Source organism: Lactuca saligna, chromosome 4 (assembly GCF_052625555.1).
Source record: "Lactuca saligna cultivar CGN05327 chromosome 4, ASM5262555v1, whole genome shotgun sequence".
In the NCBI taxonomy this organism is placed as follows: Eukaryota; Viridiplantae; Streptophyta; class Magnoliopsida; order Asterales; family Asteraceae; genus Lactuca; species Lactuca saligna.
Window position 1 is genome coordinate 44,194,660 of NC_136420.1, and position 16,310 is coordinate 44,210,969.

General features: G+C 35.9%; 1 protein-coding gene across 1 annotated transcript; it reads left to right on the forward strand.

The window, feature by feature from the left end:
* Window positions 1–14,526: 14,526 nt before the first annotated feature.
* LOC145041735 (F-box protein PP2-A13-like) lies at window positions 14,527–15,883 on the forward strand. The gene is made up of 3 exons (XM_078989896.1): window positions 14,527–14,993; window positions 15,091–15,209; window positions 15,289–15,883. Exons 1-3 carry the CDS (start codon window positions 14,673–14,675, stop codon window positions 15,683–15,685), a joined length of 837 nt encoding a protein of 278 aa, XP_078846022.1. The 5' UTR covers window positions 14,527–14,672; the 3' UTR covers window positions 15,686–15,883.
* Window positions 15,884–16,310: the final 427 nt, after the last annotated feature.

The window sequence follows — 16,310 nt, forward strand, 5'->3', positions numbered from 1 at the left end:
AAATGATGAAGCCATCTAACTAGATACTAATATAAATTGTAAAAGTGTTAGATGAAATGATAAAAATATTAAAAATAGGGACCTAATACGGACAAAATTAAAACCTTATTACCCTTTTTTAAACGGTTATAATAACCATGTTGGTGTAATATGTACAAAAAAAACTTAGGGACCTAATGTGGACAAAATTAAAACCTTATTACCTTTTTTAAACGGTTATAATAACCATGTTGGTGTAATATGTACAAAATAAAACCTTAAGGACCTAATGTCAACACAGTTAAAACCTTATTACCTTCCTAAGTCATTGACCCTTTCCTAAATCCTATATGATGCTTGGGAGGAAATACCAAACATTTCCTTAAGAAGCAAGAAGCTCACATCCTATGGATAATCTTACCAGGAGACTTTCTTTACACTAAACCTAAATGAAAAATTTTATCTATTTGTGTAACATCCCAAAATACGGACCGAAAATTTCATTTTTAATTAGGTGATTTGCAAAACGTTTGTAACAGAATATCATTCGACCATATCATTTAATAAAACATGCCTCGTGTTTGTAAACCAAAACGTAAATCATAATAATATCAGAGTACAAATCCCAGAATGTCTCATAGTGCGGAAAAACAAGAACGTGTGTGTGATATGTCGCTACTGCGCCAGCTCCTTCACCCTGGCTGAATAGGTACCTGAAACAACAACTAAAAACCGTAAGCACGAAGCTTAATGAGTTCCCCCACCGTACTGCATACCAAATAACCACATAACATACATATATTGTCAGGCATATCTGGGTGCCCGACCTACCCTTTCGGTCCTCTCGACCGGATACTGACTAGCATATCTGGGTGCTAGTCTCCCCTTCGGTCCTATCGACTGGATACTGACTAGCATATCTGGGTGCTGGTGTCCCCTTCGGTCCTCTCGACCGGATACTGACTAGCATATATGGGTGCTTGTCCCCCCTTCAGTCCTCTCGACCGGATGATGGGGACTATTTCACCCCCTACCACTACCACATAACACGTATCACATAATCTATTTAGCATGGCTGGGCATGACTACCCCTTTGGCCCTATCGACCGGTAACCTGGGGACTATCTCCCCTACTATCACTAGCACAAAGCATCATATCATACAAACACATAAACACAACACAGGTAGTAGCAACCCTAGATGAATATCACACAGACAATCATCTAATCATTCAATTCCTACTAGGGGCCCGACATTGTGGCCTTAGACCCCCTGCTACTAGAAGGTAACTCACCTCGAAGTAGTTGCTGGAAGTCTGCTTGCTGAGCACCTGACTGCTGAATCGGTAATCCTCCGACTATAAATCATGAACATAGATTAGCCACCCATAAATACCCTTAGGTCAAAAGGCTGACCCTCCCTTGGTCCAAGGTCAACTCCTTGGTCAAACTCAACATCGATTTGACTGGACTCGCCGAGTCACGGCATAGACTCGTCGAGTCCTTCTCCTATTAACCCAGTCCTACTCAACCAGTCCTTCTTCCCACTCACTGAGTCCCCCTTAACTCATTACTTGGGATGATTGAACCAACTCGCGACCCGACTCTCCGAGTCCAGGAACAACTCGCCGAGCTCCAGGCAATCTTCATAGGACTCGCCGAGTCTAAGGTCATCATCATAGAACTTGCCGAGTTCCACTTTGGGACTCGCCGAGTCCCTAGACCCATTTCCTATATAGACCAAATCTACGACATGCAACGCTTCAAAACCATAGATCTATGATCCTAGGGCATGCTTATTACGTAAAGTTGCAAACTTTACGTGCATGCATGGCCCTACAAGCTCCAAAAGGCAAATCCAAGCTTTTTATGAGTTCATACACTCAATGGGGACCTCAATCACTCCAACCACAGAAACTTTATACTTATAATACATCCATATTATCTAGATCTGAAGTCCTTTCGGACCATTAAGCACAAACACAAGGAGTATGGTGTTTAGGGCTTGAAAACCACCATTGTAGGGACAAAAGGGGATCTAAAGAACTAGTGATCAAGGTAGGGGCTTTTCTACCTGAATGGAAGCCTCTTGCAGTGTAGATTCCAGATCTACCTCTCCTCCTTGCACACCACAACCTCTTTCATCTTCTTCTAAACTCCAAATCTTCTTCACAAGGACAAAATCACTCTCAAGAACAAAATGGGGGCTAGGGTTTCGCTCTTCAACTCTCTGGAAGTGTTAGGGAGAAAGGAGGCCAATTTAGAGCGTTTAAATAGGGTGCAAACACCTGGATTAGGGTTTTTTCCCAAACAGGGTCTACTCGCCGAGTCCAAAGTTCAGTCCCCGCGTCTTATCCCGCTGTCACTCGGCAAGTAGGTCCATCAAGTCGTCGAGTCCAAGACAAAAATGCATTAATTTAAAAATGTTAATTACAAGGAGTACGTATCGGGAATCCGGTGCTACAATTTCGATCGTATTACTTATGAATAATTTGAAATTAACAATCTCCACCTAATTGTGGTGCCATTCCTATACCTTTGTATCGAAGCCTAAATTTAGTTTGCTCCTCATACTTCTTCCTTAAAGGTCGGTTCTCCCTACTTGGGTTTGACCCATTATCTGCCACTATTGGTTACTGATCAAAGCTTAAGTTAGCTTTGCTTAGTATTTCTTTTTTTTATCTTTGAATAAACTCATGTTTGTCATATCCAATGACCTTCGATATTCCTATTGTACTACTACTAGTTGTATTCTTCACAAATGACTTCCTTAAAATAGGATAAAAATATGTTGTTTGGAAATATACTAACGCATACATTTTACTATCCTTAACACTAGCAACTAGGTGTAAAGTAAACATCCCATATTTATTATAATATTGTTTTCGTACATTTATTACATTATTTGAAGCCTAAGAGTATTATTGACATCTACAACATGATCTCACTCATGCTGGAGCTTTCCCTCGATCATAAGAACAACCAACCAAGTTCTTCGGTGCTTCCTTTGTTATGAGTTGAAAGGCTCGTTTTTTGACTCTTGGGGCTTCAATTCCACCTCATCTTCCATTGGTTATCCTTAATTTTGCAGGTGTTGGGGCTTGTATTGCGCCTGTTGGGTCCAAAAGAGGACGATCGGTCTTGATATGGCCTATTTGGTTGCAGTGGAAACAGATGCGCATACCTTGTGCTTGTGCTCCTTGCTTACAGTCTCGATTATATTGTCCTGCCTATTTGAAATTGTAGCTTATTATAGCATGACAAACCCCTTCGTGTGATTTTCTACACTTATCACACATTGGACCTTTCTGTCCCTCAAACCTTGAATCTGTGTGCTTGGATATTTTGGTTGTTGGTTGGGAAGGAGTTGGGGCCTGCCTCTTTTCCTTCACTTGAGTTTGCTAATCAATCTCCCTCTTCTTGGAATGGTCTTGCATCTCTGTCAGGGTCTTGTATCGATTTCTCAATACAAAATCATTGATATCGGTCTTAAGTATGCTCAGGTACCGAGACATCTGCACCGGTTCTGAGGACGAATATTCTAGAAAGAATAGGGCCCTTTTTGTGAACATCTTGGTGATATCGATCACCGAATCGATTGTTTGCTTAAGCGACAAGTATTACTGCGCTAGTCGCTCCCTCTCTACAAGTGGAACATATTATTCCCTAAAGTTTTCCACAAAATATTCCCATGTCACTACGCTTTTCTCAACACGGGAATAATCCTTTATGACAAAATTCCATCAGTCTTTCGCCCCATGGCGGAGAAGATTATGTGCATTCCTGAAATGTGTTTTGGGTCCTTGCACTTTGGAGCTAAACCCTTTTGCAAAATATCTGAAATGTTTTCACCAGCTTTTAATGTTTTGTTAGTTTTAAATTCTTTTTGAAACACATATTTCCTTTAAAAAATTTGCATAACAAGGTATGTGCTTTATAATATCTAAAAGTGTAAGATGTACCTCCAACTTATGAATGATTTCCATGATGTCTTCATCCTCTATCTCATGCTTTGTACTCTTAAGTCATGATGGGAATGATGGTAAGGGCCTGTATTCCTTCAGAACTTGCTTGGCCTGCTTAGGAGTTTCTTTTTCTTCCACATTTTAATTTTTCACCTCTTCAAATTCTTTTTCAGCTTCTTCTCTTTCAGGTTCAAATCTGCTTGGGCCTTCATAATTCTTCAAACTTCTCAAGGAAATTATGCTCACATTATGTTTCAGATTGTGTTCAGTTTGTGTAGGTAGTTTTCCTTGAGACTCAAGTCGATTCACAGAAGTGGCAAGTTGAGACATTTGTTGCTCCATATTTTTTAAACTTGCTCTGGGTTTCATTCTGAAATGCATGAGTGTTGGTAGCGAGGCTCTTCGTTATATCTTCCAAGGCCATGCTATAACTATTGGCTTGTTGATTTGGAGGTTGGTTCTGAAATTGTTGTCGCTGATTATTTTGCTGAAAATTTGACTGGTGAAAACCTGGCAGCTGAAAATTACAATACTGTTGAAATCCAAGTGGATTATGATATTGTTGTCGTTGTTGAAAATTGTTTTGATAATTCTGCTGATAGCCTCGGACAACTTTTATTGTAGTTGTGTCTTCTTGCAATAACGGGCACATGTCTGTGGGATGGTCAATCTTCAATCATATCCCACACTGCTTCTTTGCAATTGCTTTTTCTTTTGTCAGTAGCAACATTGCCTTCGTGAGTTCAGAAATCTAGGTTTCATGGTGAGCATTTATGATTCTTGTACTCCTCTTGGTTGATATGGATACCATTCTTCTCTAGTTGCTAAAGGGTTTGACTTTATTGCCAGCTTCTCGATTAGCTCCTAGATTTATGTGTTGGTGTCATATCACCTAGAGATCCGCCACTTGAAGCATTTATCTGGCACCTCTCCATGGGTTTGAGACCTTCATTGAAATAGTAATAGAGGTAGTAATCACTTATTCCATGTTAAGGGCAATGAACCAGCAACTTTTTAAATCTCTCCCTGTAGGTATGTAAGACTTATCAGATTCCTTGTTTGATACCAATGATTTCTCTTCAAAGACTCGAAACTCGCGTTTCTGGAAAATATTTCTCTACAAATAATTTTACGAGTTCTACCCAAGTGGGGATCGGTCTAGATGGAAATTTATGCAACCATTTGCTTGCTAAATCTTGAAGTGAGAAGGGGGAATCTCATTAGCTTTATCTAGTCTTCAGTTATCAAATGTAGCTTCATTCCAGAGCATACCATATGAAATTACTAAAGGAATTCACGTGGTTCTTCATTTTCTAAGCCTCTAAACGTAGGGAGAAGGTGTATAAGCCTATATTTAAGCTCAAAGTTCTAGGCTTCTTGAAAACTGATGTATAGAGGTTGTTGATTAACCTCTTGGGTGACCCATTCTATGAGAGTCTTTTCTACTTTGTCTCCACTCATGACTGATTTTTGGGAGTTAGCTTCTGAAGGTTCTCGGGTTTTAGATTTTTTCAGATTGGGTTTTAGAAGAGTTTGTTTTTTCAGATTTAACTGAGGGTGATGGGGAGTATGTTTTATAGGGGTTGTTAGAAGGTGAAGATGGATGTACTTTCGGGGAGAATGGAAAAGTCAGGTATGGTTCGTTCTAAAAGGGATTGCCTTGTGGTGTGATGATTTCTAGTGATATGGAGGATGATGAACCAAAGAAACTAGTTGATTCTTTTTATTTTGTTGCTTCTTTCTTCAGTATTCTTGCAGATCTTTCAATTTATCGATAAAAAACTAGAGATGTACATGTATTAAAAGTTCTTGGCATACAAAATTTTATAACCACCGTGTTCCTGGAAACGGTGTCAATTTGTTAAACCGATGTAGCGTTCGATTTAAGCAAATAATATTTTTACTGTTGGTTGCATGAACGGATAACATAGGGAAGTAGGGTCGAATCCTCAGGGACACAACCTAATAGTCAATGCCTTTTTACATAAGGTACATACTATTCATCTAAAAAAAAATATAAAAAGAGGGATTTTTAGTTACTAACTAAACTAAATAGCAGTGAAAATAAACTAAACAAATTCAACTCTATTGTAACTTTCCAAGTCATGAAATCAACCTAGATATGATTATTCATAATGTGTTCTATCTAAGTTGGTAGTTAGAAAAACAGATAAGCTCTAGTATAATCTATTTTACCTAGTTAAATTAACTAAACCAAGCTCTTCACTTAACCCTAACTTTTTATTGTATAATTAAACAAGCTCTTAATTAACATCTGAAAAGTTGCATTAAGATCAGTGTAAAATTCTCAACAATACTCAATACTTCTCACAAGCTCGGATGTGTAAAGGTATGAAATTTTAGTTTATATCAGAGTTAAATCCCAACACTGAACCAATCTGATACTTGTTACTTATTACCAGTTGACAATAACAATTACATATTCTATTAATTGATTAACTGGAATGATTAAACCATAGCTAGGTGTCAGACTAACAAGAATTAAAAATCAAACATTCATTAAGATCAAATTTGAAACAACTAGATAGAAGCACACAATGAAAACCAAATCTAATAACTGATCATATGAGAATTACTAGTCTATTGCAAAACTGAAAACTAGGATTTAGCCGGACAAGCTAAAAAGTAAAAACAAATTAAAATTAATAAAAATATAAACTAACTGATCAATATTTCTAACTAAATGTAGGAGATGATCTTCATCTTTTAAATCTCCATAAATCACTGAAATCGGAGAGAAATTGCCTCAGAAATCATCTTTTTCTTCGTTTGGAGCTTCAAGAATCGCCCAACCTTTAATCTGATCAGAGAGGCGTCCAATATATACAAGCTAGAGTCTTCAAAAGCAATAAACCCAAAAATTCGATCGAATTTTTGGGGCACACGATCAATTTTTTTTTGGTTTTGATTGAATTTTTCATTTTTTGATTTTAAGGACTTTTTGAATTGTGAAGTGTTTATTCGATCGAATTTCAAGGTAAAATTCAATCAAAATTTTGAGTTTTCTAATTTTTTTCACAAACACGAAAGTCATCTGAAATATTTTCTAGTTGTCGGAACATTTTGAATCTCGTCAATTAGAGTAATGCGTCATGAGATATGGTCAAAATACTGGCAGGGGATCAAAGCTGCCAGCAACATCCTTTAGGCTATAGAGTGAAGCAATTTATCTTCGTAAGATCAATTTGATCGAATTTTTCTTGACCAAAACAACTTCCAAGCATTCCTCGTAATCCTCCATAAGTTTCAAGATCCAATTAACTCAAATGCTCAATTAAATGCATCCAAAGTTGCTCCCAAAGTACTACTCCACTCGAATAATCTGAAAATGACATAAAAACGCTAACAGTACGCAAATTCTAACGAATGACATGACCTGAACATTATTTAAATTAATGGCATGAAAATGTGTAAGATGTTATGCTAAATGCTAATAAAAACTACCCTAAAATATGCATAAAATGGTATCTATCAATGTGCATTGACTACCGAGATTTTAATAAGTTAACGGCGAAGAACCGTTATCCGATCCCAAGGATCGACAATTTATTTGACTAGATTCAGGATGCATCTTATTTCTACTAGATTGATTTGCGGTTAAGTTATCATCAAAGAGACAAGGTTGTATAGAAGACGACCTTCAAGACTCGTTATGGTCATTACGGGTTTGTGGTGATGCCTTTTGGGCTCACCAACGCACCAGCAACGCTCATGGACCTTAGGAATTGGGTGTGCAGACCGATGATGAATCGGACGGTGATTGTGTTTATCGACGATATTTTGGTCTACTACAAGACCAAGGAGCAACATGATGATCATTTCCGAGAGGTATTGGAGACTCCAAGGAGAGAGAGGCTTTATGCCAAATTCTCCAAAAATGAATTCTGGTTGCGTGAGGTGCAGTTTGGGCCACATCATCAACCGGAAGGGTATATTGGTCGATCTGAACAAGATTGATGCAGTCATGCAGTGGGAGGTTCCGAGGACATCATCTGAGATTTAGATTTTTTGTTGGTCTAGCAGGTGATTATTAGATATCTATCCAAAATTCCTCCAAGATTCCAGTTCCATTGATCCACTTGACAAAAAAGAATGTCACTTTCTGATGGGGGACGGATCAACAGACAACTTTCGAGACGCTGAGATAGAGATTGTATGAGGATCTAATTTTCACTCTTCCCGGGGGCATGGATGATTTATGGTTTATTGCAACACATCGATTTCGTGGTTGGGTGCAATGTTCATGCATAGGGGTCACGTGATTGCTTACACTTCGAGGCAGTTGAAGCCTCATGAGTCGAATTACCCTACGCATGAATTTGAGTTGGGGGTTGTGGTATTCACCCTCAAGATTTAGAGGAACTATTTGTATGGTGTCAGGTGTACCATTTACACTGACCACAAGAGCCTGAGATACTTTATAGATCAACCAAACCTGAATATGAGGCAATGGAGGTGGTTAGATGTGGTGAAGGACTATGATTGTGAAATTTTTTATTACCCAGGGAAGGCTATTGTTGTGGTCGATGCCTTGACTCGCAAGGCTGTGAGTGTACCTATCAGGGACATGTGTTTGAGGATGGTTATTGTTTCTCCTCTGTTGGATATGATCAATAAAGCTTAGGTGGAAGGATTAAAGAGGGAAAATTAGAATGCAGAGAAAATTAGAGGTCAAATCCCTTAATTTGTCAGTGATAGTTAGGGGTTACTGACTCAGTCTGCCAGGGTTTTGGTCCTGGATGCTGGTGGAGTTAGACAGACACTATTGGAGGAGTCTTGGAAGCCAAATTGTTTAATCCACCTAAAGACCATGAAGATTTATAGGGATCTGAGGTTGAGTTACTAGTGGCCCTATATGAAGAGGGAGGTAGCATGGTTTGTGGAACGGTGCTTGACTTGCAAGAAAGTCAAGGCCGAGCATCAGAGATCCCATGACAAGATGCAGTTGTTACCTATTCCTATTGAAAATGGAAAGAGATCACCATGGATTTTATCATGAAGTTGCCAATTACGACATATGGGGTTGATTCTATTTGGATCATTGTGGATAGATTGACCAAAAGTGCTCATTTCTTACCTATTGTTGAGAGCATTTCTGCCGAGAAATTGGTTGACCTCTACATCGGAGAGGTGGTGGTTTGGCATGGAGTGCTAGTTTCAGTGGTTTTAGATCGAGATGTTCGCTTCACCTCCAGGTTTTGGAGGAAATTTCATGAGGAGTTGGGTACTCGTCTACTTTTTAGGATTTTCTTAACAGCAAGACAAAATCTTTTTATGGAGACGGGGGAGTAGATAGTTTGATCTACTAGATAGAAGAGATAGACCAAAGGGCTTGTAGCCCAGCGGTATCAGGTGGTGCCCTACCTCCTTGAGGTCGAGGGTTCAAGTCCCGTCGTGGACATAGGTGGAATAGGTGTTGTTAGCTTAGGAGTATATTAGATTTGCCGGTTCAAAAAAAAAGATAGAAGAGATAGAGAACAAGTATGGTAGTGAACATAGAGTTAAGTTCACAACCTGCAAGTTCATGGGAAGAGCTCTCCTCGGATGGAGTATTCATGTCAAGGCTTTGGGCATAGGCGAAGCCTATTAAAATCCCTAGGAAGAGTTAAAGAAGCAGATGATAAAGGAATTCCATTTTGGAAGAGACGTGGACGAGCATAGCAGGAATTCAATCATCTGAGCACCAAGGAATCAGGCTTAGCTTTCTACACAATATGTTTTAAGCACCTAGTCACCATATGCCCTGAGTTGGTCAACTCGGAGATCCAAAAAATCAATGTATATCTCCAAGGGTTAGCTCCCCATATTAGAATTGAGGTGCAATCACACCAGCCCAATACCTATGAGGAAGCTAAATAGTTAGCCTTTAGTCTCAAGGACCCTATGCCCCAAAAACCAAGAAGGAGTAAGAATAAGTCCAAATAACTTAAGAAGAGGTGGGAAAGAGTCGTCAAGGGAAAATCTAGTCAGCCATTGTGGAAGGAAAGAGAGGACAGGAAGCTTGAGATCACCCACTTCACCAAGGGTATCCTTGGGAAGACTCCCCTTGTGCAGTAATTGTAGAATTCATTATCTGGGAAAATGTGAGACGTTTAGGTGTAACAACTACGGAAGACCTACGCACATCGCTAACGTCTGCAAGAATCAACCAAGCTAGTAAAAGGAAATACTAGGTGTTAAAATAAAGAGGCTTGCAAAAATATCTCATAGGAATGATTATGTTTGAAGAAGGGAATTTGAAACCCTTGAAGTTGTATTCAACGTTATTATGTATAAAGATCTACGTTGAATACATGTAGTAATAGACCAATAATCACATAAATCATTCCAAAAATCCACACCAATGTTAAGATAAAAGGTTTAGGTTTCCTATTGGTTTTAAAGAAGGATAAAATCAAATATGATTTCAAAAGACAAGTATTAAATTCTAATGATAAAGTTGAAGAATTAGAAGTATGAAACTAAATATTAAATTTAGTTTTCCCAATAAATAGGAAAAATGAATCGATTACTAATTGAGAAACCGGTCTCCTCTAATAAGATTATTATACTAAAATGTTCATATTTTCGTATTTTCAAATTTTCAAATTACAAATTTTCTTATTTTCTAATTTTAAAGTACTTGTTTTTATTAATATTTGATTAATATTAATATTTTATTAATAATATATGATCTCCGATTAATCCTTATCAAGACCGATTAATCCCTTAACACCAGTGAACCGTCGAGTTACCGTCAAGTGATTTTTACAACATTGGTATTTATACGTCAAATGAGACTTCCCTTTCTTAATATAATAAATAGATTTCAATTGTAAAAATGCAATAATTAATTCATTTTCATTCAAAATTTATAATTTTTATATTCAAATTTCAACTTAATATAATTAATGTATTAATTTAGCATATATTATTAATTATTAAATATAAAATATTATTTTCTTATTGGTAGATTTTTATTTAAAAATGTTTAACGTGTAAACTTTCGTATATACAACTTTTTGTTTTAATCAACCATTGTAGTACACACTACAACGTCTCCCAACTAATATACCTATAAAAAAAGTGTTATCACTTACTTCAATATTTTAATGAATAAACAACTAAAAATCAAAATGTATATATCGTGTAATGTTTTGGTGCTCATAAACGAAAATGGATAATGATTTGAAAGGGTAATGGACTTTCGATTTTGTTCACATTTAAGCATTAAATTTTTTTTCATTATGTATTTGCCACTAACTATTAAACTATTCACATTTTACCCTTATGACCGGAAACACTCTGTCATAAGGGTAAAATGTGAACAGTTTCAATAGTTCGGTGGCGAATACATAATGAAAAAAAATTAGTGACTAAATGTGAACAAAATCGAACGTTTGTTTCCCTCTCAAATTATCCTAATATTATATCCCGAAAAAGGTATAAAAAATGAAATATGAAACCAATATTATATGTATAAGTGTTATGTTATAAAACTATGTAATACTATATGTATAAGTTCTATATTATAAAATTATGTAATATTATATGTATAAAACTTACCCTAATATTATATATGTGAATTTTGTGTTATAAAATTATGCAACATATAAATTCACATACATTAAACCATATATGTTTATAAAAGAATACATATATACATTATATATGTTGTTATACATCATGTATTGACATACATCATATTAATATATTTACTATTTAAAAGATATCGAAATTTTCATATTACACACAATATACGTTTAGAAGTATTTTTAATATATATATATATATATATATATATATATATATATATATATATATATATATATATATATTTATTTATTTATTTATTTTTCTTATGTTACTTGTGTTAACATATACATACATATAGTTGAAAATATACATACGGTCAAATATATAGATACATAAATGGTCTATATTATATTACAGTTTTAAAAGCAGCACCGTATGTAAAAAGTTATTATAGGAATTCTCCCTCGTTAGTTAGATTTTTTTTTTCATTTTTAACGATTGTATTTTAAAAATAAAATGGTAGAGTATTAATATGTTTGTGAGCCTAAAACATCTTATTTTCATTAACGAAGAAAAAATGATAAAGAACAATATGTTATTTTTACTTTAAACATACATGAAATAGGTTTTCTTGACCAGTTTTCTACATGAAACACACAGAGTCAAATATAAACTGAAACTGCCCAACGAACTAACCAACAACATCTAAGAGAGGAAAAGAAGTTGATTCTTTAATAAAACTAAGCAGAAACATCAATTTTAAATCTATTATCAATAGTTGTTGGATTTACATTAAGGATGTCGTTTTCATAAAGATTTCAAGCTAACTTGCATCAGCTCAAGCATCGTTATTCAGATAAAATCAAAACACCCTATTGGTAACCAATAATGTTATATTAGGTGTCTAAGTTCAAAACTAAATTGATATAACTTTATAAATTAAAAACAAAATACTTTTTGGGCAACCCTTAATAACTATAAATAGTTAGGAACAACTTAAAGAACATGATGAAATAATTCGTTTTTTATACATTTTTTCGGCGTGTAATATTAGAATAACTTGAAAGGGTAATGGACTTTTGATTTTGTTCATATTTAGTCACTAAACTTTTTTTCATTATCTATTTGTCACTGAACTATTGAAACCGTTCACATTTTACCCTTATGACCGGTTGTTACCGGTCATACGGGTAAATATGAACTGTTTTAATAGTTCAGTGGCAAATAGATAATGAAAAAAAGTTTAGTGATTAAATGTGAACAAAATCGAAAATCCATTACCCTTTCAAGTCATTATCTGAAATGAAAAATATAAGCATTTTTATATTTAGGGGGTGTTTGGCAAAAAAATATTGCTTATTAGCTTATTAGTTTATAAACTAATAAATAAATGTAGGATAACTTATGAAAAAAATGATTTATTAGAGATTCCCCATGGAATACACTATTTTCGTGTAAACACTTTTTTAACTTATAATTGTCTCGAACTCTAATGAACTAATAAGTTGTTTTAAAAAGACACAATTGCAAAAATGGTCCTTGTGGTATCCATTTTTTGGGGGGTTTTAGTCCAAACTTCGACTTTTTTTGGATCCGTGGTTCTTTTGAGCTATTTTCATTTCGTTTTTGGTCCCTATGAATAGTGAAATGATTGTAATACCTTTGGGGAATTTATTTTCCATTTTTCTTTCATTTCATTTTAAATCTAATGCTTGTTTATTTATTTTAATAATTAAAAAATAACTAGGGGTCCACATCATCATCATCATTTCTCTCTCTCTCTCTTCCTCTCTCTCTCTCTCTCTCTCCCACATATCCCATATCATTTTTCTTTTTACCAAGAAGAACTCTATCTTCTTCATCTCTTAATCAAAATTCCATATACACCCACGCACACAGTATATCTAATCAAAAGAAAACCCATAAAATCCAATTTTTAATCGATGTATGTATGTGTGTATGTGAAGTTTTTGTTTTGGAAATCAATTTATGTATGTTCATCCCCAAAAATCGATTTGTATGTGTATGTTTTCATTTTTGAAATCAATATGTGTATGTGTGTATGAATTTGAAATAGTTTCAGAAGGTATATGTGTGTGAATCAGAAATCGATCATTTTTCCTCTTGTCACTGACCCTCTCTCGTCCTTCGATATCATGTGATTTGTGTGTTCGTAGTGTTCTTTTGTAAAACCGGATCTGAAGATTTAGAGAGAAGGAGGAGAGGGATTGTTTACAACAATAAGAAAGAGGAAAGAAAGGTGGGTGGCTGTCGATATCGAAGCTCCAAGAAATCAGAGCTTCAAGATTAAATTGATCACTCTATTCTTATTTCTGGGCTACCAAAAATTACAGATGTGGGTTTGTCAAAATTGTTGACAAACGCAACCAACTTCAACCGTGGTACGGGAGGTGATGGTCGTTGATTGCGCTTGGTGATTGATTATGGTCTATAGACCATATGTTGAAGATTTACCGTGGTTGGGGTGGGTTTTCCGGTGACAGTGAAAATCGAGTCACAGATGGAGAAGATGAATTGAGAAGGGAGTGATGTTGTAAACCGATCTTGACTATGATGAAGAAGACAAACATAATTGAAAACAGATGGAGAAGACGAACATATCTGAAAACAAATGGAGAAGACTAACCCTAGATACGATTTCTCATTCACTTTTCTCCATCTCTATTGACAACCGATGAGTTCAACAATTTGTTCTGGGTGTTTTTTTGTTCATCTGGACAATTTTCAGGAAGAAGAAGATGGATATATATACCCAAATTAATTAATTATTTTTTTTCCATTTAAATTAAATAGGAAAAACATAAAAAAAACATATAGAAAGACATTATACAATTTACAAGAGATAAAATTTACATACAAATATGACCAAAAGAACAAAGAATAAAAAAAAATTAAAGTTTGAACTAAAACTACACAAAAATTGCATACATGGATGATTTTTGCAGTTTTGTAATTCCACGTCATTACTCTATTGTCATGGATAAAGCACACCTCACCTGACCTTTTCTTCCACCTCAAACCCACACAGTGGCTCTTTCTTTCTCTCTCACACAATACACCACCAAAAACTTTCTCCCTCTAAAATCCTCCATATCCAACGGCCAATACAACCGCCGTCGGCCACCAAGTCGTAACCCCACGCTTACATACGTTCCCTCTTTTGGATAAAACCATGGGTGCTAATACGTCATTATTAAGCTCGGATATCTCCGACGGAATTGACAATCCATCGAAGCTTAACCTCGGCGATCTACCGGAATCCTGTGTAGCGCTAGTTTTATCCTATTTGGAACCGCCGGAGATCTGCAAATTAGCTCGGATCAACCGTGCATTTCGAGCAGCTTCGTCCGCCGATTTCATCTGGATCTCTAAATTGCCGTCTAATTATCATTATCTATTCGGAAAATTGTTGATCGACGACAAGAAAAAAGTGGGAGAAAAGGAGATTTTTGCTAGGTTGACTCGGCCTATGTCCTTCGATGCCGGAAACAAGGTTCCATTTCTCTCCAACCTCTTTTTCTACACACTTGCGATTTTCAGAATCACAGTAAATTAGGGTTTTATATGAGATTTTAACAATTATATTTCAGGAATTTTGGGTGGACAAGACGACGGGAGGTGTGTGCGTATCAGTGTCTTCAAAAGCATTAACAATCACCGGAATCACTGATCGACGATACTGGAATCATATTCCTTCCGATGAAACAAGGTGAACATTTCTTCTATTATGTATGCTAATTTCATTCTTGATCATGACAACTGGCTTTAATTCCATATTCCTTTGCCAGATTCCGTACCGTTTCATACCTTAAACAAATCTGGTGGCTGGAAGTCGACGGCGACGTTGAGTTCCTGTTTCCGGCGGGGACTTACTCCTTGTCATTCAAACTCCGGCTAGGGAAGGTGATAAAAAAATACGGCCGGCCAATTTGCAGCACCGAGGACGTCCATGGATGGGACGCGAAACCCGTGGAATTCAAGCTCGCAACGTCCACCGGGCAGCATGCTGTTTCAAAGCGGTTCTTGAAGACAACCGGAAACTGGGAATACCACCGTGTCGGAGATTTCATCGTCGATGACTCCAACATACCCACAAGGGTGACGTTTTCTTTGACACAAATCGATTGTACTCACACTAAAGGTGGTCTTTCGATAGATTCAGTTCTTATATCCCCTTGCAATTAGTCCGAAATTTCGAAACTCTGCTACTATAGATCATCGATATGTAAAATTATAGTAATTTTATTACCTTGCGTGATGATTTGATGGAGTAGTGAGGAGAAGATGTCGATCAATATTTTGTATTTACTGTAAATTAATTTATATACTGTGTTTGTTAGAATGTAAAAAGGAAATAGTGGTATGAATATGATAAATGATGTATACCCAAGTGGCCAAGTGAGCAATTCAAGTTGCACTTTTTGATTAGTATAGAGAGTGGTTTTGGTGAATAAAATCGTTTCCCTCGTTGTTTATTTATTTGTTTTTAAAACCTTTTAATATTTGTTATTGATGTATAAAGTCTTCACTAATTTTATCTAACAATGACATATTACTCATCAACATTCTTCGGTTATTAATAATTTTTAGAAATAACTAGGGTTGCCACTTTGCGTGATCGATGCGGCGTGAACCCTAAAAGGATTAAACGGAAAAAAATAGTAACATAATTTTGTAAATTCATTTAATATAGTTTCATTTATTTATATGAGTTATTATCACTCTAACCCAACAAAATTTTATATTGGTTTAAAATGTCCATCGTGATTACTTTTTGCATTGTAAGGGTATGGAATTGTGTTTTACCGTT

What these genes read in the sequence shown, in the direction of transcription:
- LOC145041735 (XM_078989896.1), top strand. Translation starts at nt 14,673, where the DNA reads ATGGGTGCTAATACGTCATTATTAAGCTCGGATATCTCCGACGGAATT. An exon ending in CCTTCGATGCCGGAAACAAG is followed by an intron (nt 14,994 to 15,090) that starts GTTCCATTTCTC and finishes ATTATATTTCAG; the next exon opens with GAATTTTGGGTGGACAAGAC. An exon ending in ATTCCTTCCGATGAAACAAG is followed by an intron (nt 15,210 to 15,288) that starts GTGAACATTTCT and finishes TTCCTTTGCCAG; the next exon opens with ATTCCGTACCGTTTCATACC.